Genomic DNA, 7,627 nt, shown 5'->3' on the forward strand with positions numbered 1-7,627 from the left:
GATTTCTTGTCCTCTGCATCCCTCTCATGCTCCCCTCACTTCCAAGCTGTCCTGTAAGCGCTTTTCTTCCTCCACCATTTCTCCTGCGGTTTGTGCAGCGGCAGCATTTTTTAATCCCCTTTTTTTTTCTTTTTTATGGGGCCCCCTGGAGCTTTTTCTCTCGCAAAGCTTAGCAGTGTATCCCTAGAGCTGTCACCTAGAAGGATGACAACCCAATGCGATGAACTGTGCGAGTTTTCAACCTTTCTTTTGTGACTTTTGGGTTTTTTTGACTGCTCTTTCAGCCTTTCTCCTCCTCCCTGGAGCACTGACCTTTAGATTCTCACCCCATCAGCTTCTGTGAGGCTGCAGGAGTGATTGATGATCCCATCCGAGGTCTCTCTTTACCTCGGCAGTTCAATAGTTCTGCTTCAGCCTTTTGGTGCAACTGGCAAATGCTCTTCTCTTTTCTCCTTTACTCTCTTTGTTACTTGGAGGGCTAGAATCCGGTTTTCTTTTTGAATGAGGACTGCTGTGAGCACTAGATCAGTTCAGTCCTCAGTGGAGAACTGATCTTCTGTGTGAAAAATGGGAAAAATCTAGGGCCTTAGTCTGTAGTTTCTAGGGAAAGATCTAGCTCCAGGTGGTGAGGGGAGCAGGAGCGTTTTTCCTTCTTAAGAGCCAAGTGCGTTGGCAGAACAAAAGCCTAAGACAGGCTCCTGCTCTTCTTTTCACCCCTGCCTCAAAATGTGTGCTTGCAGCTGGTTGGTGCTCCGTGCACAGTCCCTGTGGCTTCATTGCTGACCATAACCTTCTCTGATTGTCGGCGTAACAGCAGTCATCCATTTAACTCCAAAGCATAAAATCAGAGTGGTTTGGGTTGGAAGGGACCTTGAAGATCATCTAGTTCCAACTCCCAAGTATGCCAGCTCAGCTCCCCTTCCAGAGCTCTCGGTGACAAGCCCTGTAGGAAATCGTTGTGTGCTGGTCCCTGTGCCTCTGCTGTGCTGCAGCTGAGCAAAAGCCCAGCTAGCTCCTCGCTGTCGTCGTTTCTGAGTACTGGGAAGGGAGGGCAACACCAGGCACCTCCTTAGTCAGGGGGCTGGAAGGCGCTGGAGGGGAGGAGGGAGGGCTGCCTCTAGCTGGCGCACCAGCGTTGTGATCCTCTCCTGTGGAATATTGCTTTTAAAGCATTGAAACTTAAATTCTGAGATGAGAATTGCTTAATTGCTTCTGCTGTTTCGGTTTTGGGGTTTTCTGGGATTTTTACAACTCTCAGTACTGTATTTCTGTTGGTTTTTTTTCCCTTGTTACTGAGGCGATCATCCAAAAAGCAATTTGTAAGTTGTAGCACTGCACTAAATTACTCTGATCAGCTCTTTTTTTGTTCATTTTTCCTTGAAAGAAAAACGTAGGCGTTCCAAAGTGGGGATGAACGGAAAGGGAGGGCAGTAAAAGACCTTTTTAAAAGAAAAATCAGTCTGAGATGGCTTTTGTTCTCCTCCTTGCCTCCTTACCTGTGCCGACCCTGAGAAATGCATCAGAGGGGCTAAATCTCCAGTGCTCAGATGCTGAACAGACTGTTGTACTGCAGAAAAAGTGGCACAGCTCTTACTTTCTCTGCCTCTGAGCTGATGGGCTTCGGCTGGTGTGTGTGTGTGTGCTGTAATACCAGACCTGTTTTTTAGACTAGCACTTTGTAAGTGGCTGGCTCTATTGTACAAAGATGAAAATTAAAGAGTGGTTTGCACTGAAACTGGGTTTTGTTCTGTTTTTGGCTTTCATTCCGTGACCTGAGAGTGCTGGCTGTGAGGATGCCTGGTGCACCAGGAGCTCTTTGAGCCAGTGTAGTACGCGTCCTTCAGAGCCAACCCTTCCCTGCTCTCCTCGTGGGGATTTGGGGAGGAACAGCCATTGCTCTCTAGAGCTGAGGGCTGGTGCTTGCTCCAGGGTTGCCTTTTCGCCCCTGCAGTGCTGGGTTGCTGCTCTCTGGTGCTGTAGCAAAGCCCATCCCTGCTTTTCTGTGGCTCTAGGCAGCCTCAGCTGTGGCTTTACTCATCATTCTGCTTCCTCTGCAGATCTCAAGGAGGGTTCTGGCCTTCCCTCTGTTTCTTTTGTTTTGTTTTTTTCCCAGGGGAAGAAGGGAAAGCACAGTGGCAGCTTTTGGACATGGAGGTGTTTGGGTGTTCTGCGCAGGCTCGCAGGGACAGCTTATACAAGAGCACTGAGGACACGAAGTGAAATGAAATTCCCCCATTGCGAAAGGCAGAGAAAAATAACCTGAAATACAAGTTGTGTTGTCAGTGAAGTGCTGTGACTAGCTCTGAGGCAGAGAAGAACATCTCTGAGCTGAAGTTCCTGTTCAGAGGAGCTGGTTTTGGCAAGAACAGAAAACAGGCTCTGTCTCAGTCCTGGCTCAGCTCCTGTTTTGAGGAGGGTGTGCAATTTCACCCCCAAAAGAAGGACTCAGAGTAAAGAGGGGAAAAAAATAACAGCCACCAAGTATGGAAGAGCTTCTGTTGAAGAAGCATTTCCTAGGTTCGGACTCTTCTCCTGGGGAAGAGACAGCTGGGGAGCTCCTGAAGAAGGACAAGTCAGGAGCAGTTGCTCCCCATTCTCTACAGTGCAAGGTGGTCAGGCAGGAACCTTAAAACAAGGTATTTATTTTTCCCCACCTGGCACCAGTAAATAACTGAACAGGAATTACAGGGAACAGCTGGGCACCCCTGGACCCAGGAACAAAAGCAACGAGAGGGGGCCAGAAATTGCACCCGTGACCACCGGTGTGTCCACCAGCAGGCTGACCAGGGAGAAGAAAGCAGACGGGATTTTGCAGCACTGGGGAGCCTTGTTGCAGGCTTGGATACGAGAGGAAGGTGAGCTCTCCCATGCTCTGCTGTGGCCAAGTGGTGAGTATCTCCCTCTTGCTTTTGTTTTTGTTCTGAGAAAGGTTCAAACGCCAATTATTTTAACAGGAAAAAAAGAGTATGAAGAGGAAGGACAACCACTGCTTTCAGAAACCGAATCCCCACACCGCTTCTGAAGATGTATTAGATACTTTGTCACCATGTCAATTTTGAATTGCTAACATGATGATATTATCTTAATTGTTCAAAAGGAAAGGATAACTGGGCTATGCATTTGTTTAATACGTTTTCCAGGAAGAGAAACAGAACTCCAGCTAGGAACCCATGCTGCCTCCCTTTAGCTCAAATACAACATAGTCGGTCATGGGGCTCAAATCCGAGTTAGGCAGCTGCAGTTCTGAACATGGTGGGTTTCATTTATTCTCAGCCTTGCTAAAATACATTATATAATTTTAAGTATCAGATCTCTTTTCAAATTACTTTTACAAGGAGAGACAAAAGCATATTCTCAAATTCAGAAGATGGAGGTCTGAAGTTCTTCCTTAAACATGCCTTCAAAATGGAGGTCTTTTGCCATGAGCTCTTCTTCTACATCTTCTAAGGCCCACTGATGATCAGTCAATTCTAAAGCTTCCCATTCCGTCTGCATTGATAAGAAACAGAGGTAGAGAAAGGAAAGGAACGCAGTATTGAAGTGGTTAGACAAGAACTATGAAAAAGAGTGTTTTATCTTAAAAGCTGCAAAACCCCCCCAAATTCTAGTAAAAGCCCAGCAGTCGAGGTTGTTTTGGTTTTTTTTACCCCACAATACTGACACTGGTAAGTGTTGTGGGATAGGCTGTATACAGGCTGTAGAATCACATCACACAAGAGATTCCTATTTCTTGTCCAGACCACTTCTCCTGCAATCTGGGCTTGCTTTCTTTGTTCCTGCTGGGAACCACGTAGCAGGTTCAGGTTCTTACAGGGCTCAATGGCAAAACTGCTCTGGATAGCCAGTACCAGAAAGGAATCAGCGGGATGTGAGCCAGGAGAGCGCATGGTACTGGTTGGAATCACAGCTCAGTACTGACAGTTTGTGACAGAACAGTCGCTGTTCCCGAGAGATGCAAACCAGGCACCCTTTTCCCCGGCTGAGCCTCTGGCTGGGTGATGGTTTTTGTTTTTTATTTATTTGTTTGTTTTGTTTTGTTTGGGTTTCTTTTAACTGGGAATGTTACTGATTACAGGAAACTGCAGACCCTTCCTTTGTGCATAAACCAGGGTTGTAAAAGGTAGATGCAGTCTAATAACCTATGGAGACTGCTTAGGAGAACTTCAAGATACAGTCAAACCCTGACAGATTTTCTCTTGAGCTAAATTGCTTACTTGATTTTCTTACCCAAGTTCCACCATGTACCTGCTGGACTTGTGCTCTATTAACACAAGTTTTTGGGATCCAGCTTCTGCTTTGGAACTAGATCTCAAAGGAAAGAAAAAAGTCTTCCTCTGCAAAAACAGAAGGTGGTTTACTTCAGGGTATTAGGGCTCTGTCAGAGCCAGGGCAACTTCCATACCCTTTGTCGATTGTCAGCTCTAATTTTAGGAACGGGAATCCAGGGCAACTCCCTTAAGTGACACAGGGAGAGACTGAGTTATATATAGCCTCCAATCCTGCCAGTTCAAAGCCAACAGGAATGCAGGTGGGAATATGGTACCTTAAAAGCTTTGTTAGTATCTGCTGGCATGGCCATTGCTGCTCCCGTCATCTGTTCTTGCATCACTCTAGACTGATCTGCAGCTACAGAAGAGAAGTGAGAAGTTGATTTTTACTTGTGCCATTCAAACAACATTTCTTTGAGCACACCTGCCACCGGGCTGGTTTCTTGCTGTCGACTAGGAAGTTGCAGGAACACCCAGAATGCAATACTAACGCACCAGAAAGAGTTCTCACAAGACACCTTCTCCCTACCTGTTACATCTTTGCTAAATTTATATAAAATATGCAGACAAATGGAGGAAAATACAGTCTTCGACATTCCCAGTTCCCCCAGAAACAGCATCTGTCCTGCCCCATATTTAGCACTAAGAAATCTTTGTGGCTTTTCTTAAAACTGGTATTTATTAGAAATAAAGTCAAGCCTGAGAGCAAGATTTCTTTGGGAAGGGCAGCAGAGGTTAATTCCCATGGAAGTTTACAAGCAGTTACCCAGTAGCTGGTGCAGAAGACCCGAGTGCTTGCTGCAGGAGATACCAAACCTGGCCAGTGGAGAGTAACCTCACAGAAATGAGAGAGGCTTTCTTGGCTGGAATTTAGAAATCCCTCCCCAGCCTCTCTTAGAAGTCATCCCATGGAAGAAGCCAGCTCTTTCACAGCAATGACAGTGTCTTACCGTTATCTTGGCCCAGGATGAGAGTATAAATGCTTCTGAGTCCAAACACATTCAAGAAGTACCAGGAAGCAGAGCTCACCCTGATAAATCAGAACAAGCATGGTTGATTTCAGTTCAAAGCTGGCTTGTGATCTCATTTTAGAAGCACATGCAGACCACTCAAGGATTATTAACACATTCAAAATTTTCCAAGTGAGTATTTGATCTTGCTTGCTCAGGACACAGGCTTACCAGGACGCATCTAAAGTGAGCAGTTCGATTCCCTGCTGCAACATTGGTTTAAAACGCAGAGTCAGAGGAAAGGGGACCTTTGCTGCAGGATTAAAAAAAAAAAAAAAAAGAAAAAGCCTAGCTTCAGAAAGTGGCATAACATAATTGGAAAGCGTCGGCAAAGCGAGTAGATAGTTCTTTTATTAAATCTAATGGAGTCTGAATGCAATGCATACAATAACAAGTTAACACGTACTCTTGAAAAAGCTGTAGTTCTGTATTTATTTTAATATGAAGATACTTTTTGAAACTTAACCGTCACATGTATTGTTTCAGTGACTGTGAAGCAGAGTGTCTCTTTTTTTAAGGAAACAGCACATAAACCAGTAAGAAAAAAATCAGAATTCTGAATTTAAAGAAGTACTTCTGATGCATACACCCTGCATTACACTGTAACCAACTCCTTGGACAGGTTCAGAGGAAAATCCACTGTATCAATTTGCAATTTAGACAGTCTGGCCCCAAATACACGAGCTTTTTTTCTCTGTGACCATGGCCAGTATTCTGAAAACAATGTTCCCTCCCTTTCTACAGAGCAAGCAAATCAGTGCAGCTCATGGAGTGGATAGTGGCCGTGCCACAGCCAAATTCCTGGTGCTTCCAATCGACTGCTTTCAGGTAGAGGAGCAGATCTCCGCTGCAGCCCAGACCCTTGCGGTCATCATCGGGAACATGGTGAGACCCATGGGCCACATTATTCCAGATACTTACTTGTGACAAATCCCGAAAACGTCATGTTGATCCAACCACCAATGAGGATCATAGGCAGAACATTGGTTACATTCCCTTTCATCATATCTGTCAACATGGTAGGATCTGCAAATCAGAGATTTGATGTGAAGTTGCAGTTTATCACAGTAAAGGGAAACAAGACCAACATCAGCTGTTTTCATTTAGAAACCGCATAGGAGACAGCATTCCTGTCCTATCTAGCCCTTATCTAGTATTTTCCACTGTTCTAAAAAACTTTGCAAAATTACACAAGCACCAAGTGTAGCAATGGCAGCTACAGCAGTGTTGTGTTCTCTGCTGTGCTTGACCCTGTCCCTTGCTGCAGATCTCTGAACTTGCTTGACCCCCTCTGCGAGCAGATTTAACTAGAAAAGGGACAATGAACTATCCAGTTCATTTGCTGCTGAGGCCTTTGGCCACAGTCATAAGTTAAATCAGTTTAGAAAAGATCCTGCAGAGGCTGGTGCAAAAAACTGAGAAAAGGTCCTGGGTGAGAGCAGGACTTCTCATTTCTGGCAAAACCGAGATAGTTGTGGTCTTGTGAGATGCTGCAGGCAGCTAGAGGCTGAAGCTAAGTAAAATGAAGTGACCCAACAAGTTGCTACTAAACAAAGGGATCTTGTTTCTGCCTCCTCCCCAATGCCCAAAGTCCCACCCCCTCCCCCATGTTCACCGAGCTCTTTGTAAAATTGATTCACCTTGCTACCTTGGCAAAAAATTACAGTATTTCTGTCCTGCTGTAGTTATGGTGCTTTAACATACCTGTCATTGGTGAAGGAGGCACTACCTTTCTTTTTGTTTTCTTAAAAAATCCATCCTCTGGGTTATTAAAAAAATATTTCCGGGTCAGGAAAGACTGAAAACAAAAAACAGCCAATGCCAACACCGTAAGAAGTGAAAGGACAGACGCATTATTTCTTGCTCAGACATGCAGACAATTTATGAGCTCTTTCATAACACATCCTTCTTTCCTGGAGAGGTGCTTCACTGCCTGTATGCTCTAGGGTTCCTCATTTTTCTGCTTCCCTGGAGCCAGAGCACCAGCTCCTCGCTTTCTAAAATTCTTAAAATAATTATGAGAATTCTCTGAAGAAGAATCCACATTAATTAAAGAGCTTCCAGCATTTTGTGCAAAGTTCTTGCTAGCTTAGTACTGGTATCAATATATCTGGCATTTTCATTCCCTCCAGCTGACTTCCAGATTTTGCAATATAGATAGTTGGCAGCAACTAATCCAGTATGAACAACTTAGTTTTAGTTCAGCAAACATTATTGTATGACTCCCTTGTTGTCCCAAGCTTTTCACAAATCCCTCTGTAGGTTTTGGCACATACTAAACGTGACGGTTCGGACAGACTCCATTTTAGCGTGCAGTTAAAACCACCAAGCTGACGTTAACTACAGAAT

At 44.8% G+C, this 7,627-nt stretch overlaps 1 protein-coding gene across 1 annotated transcript; it reads right to left on the reverse strand.

Annotated features, from left to right (window-relative positions):
- Positions 1-3,241: 3,241 nt before the first annotated feature.
- On the reverse strand, positions 3,242-7,073 carry EMC3 (ER membrane protein complex subunit 3). The gene is made up of 6 exons (XM_009868310.1): positions 6,983-7,073; positions 6,200-6,304; positions 5,450-5,531; positions 5,219-5,298; positions 4,544-4,626; positions 3,242-3,489 (listed from the first exon to the last, which is right to left on the reverse strand). The coding sequence occupies exons 1-6, from the start codon at positions 6,987-6,989 to the stop codon at positions 3,361-3,363; spliced, it is 486 nt and encodes a 161-aa protein (XP_009866612.1). The 5' UTR covers positions 6,990-7,073; the 3' UTR covers positions 3,242-3,360.
- Positions 7,074-7,627: the final 554 nt, after the last annotated feature.

This window comes from Apaloderma vittatum, unplaced genomic scaffold (assembly GCF_000703405.1).
Source record: "Apaloderma vittatum isolate BGI_N311 unplaced genomic scaffold, ASM70340v1 scaffold13244, whole genome shotgun sequence".
Taxonomy (NCBI): Eukaryota; Metazoa; Chordata; class Aves; order Trogoniformes; family Trogonidae; genus Apaloderma; species Apaloderma vittatum.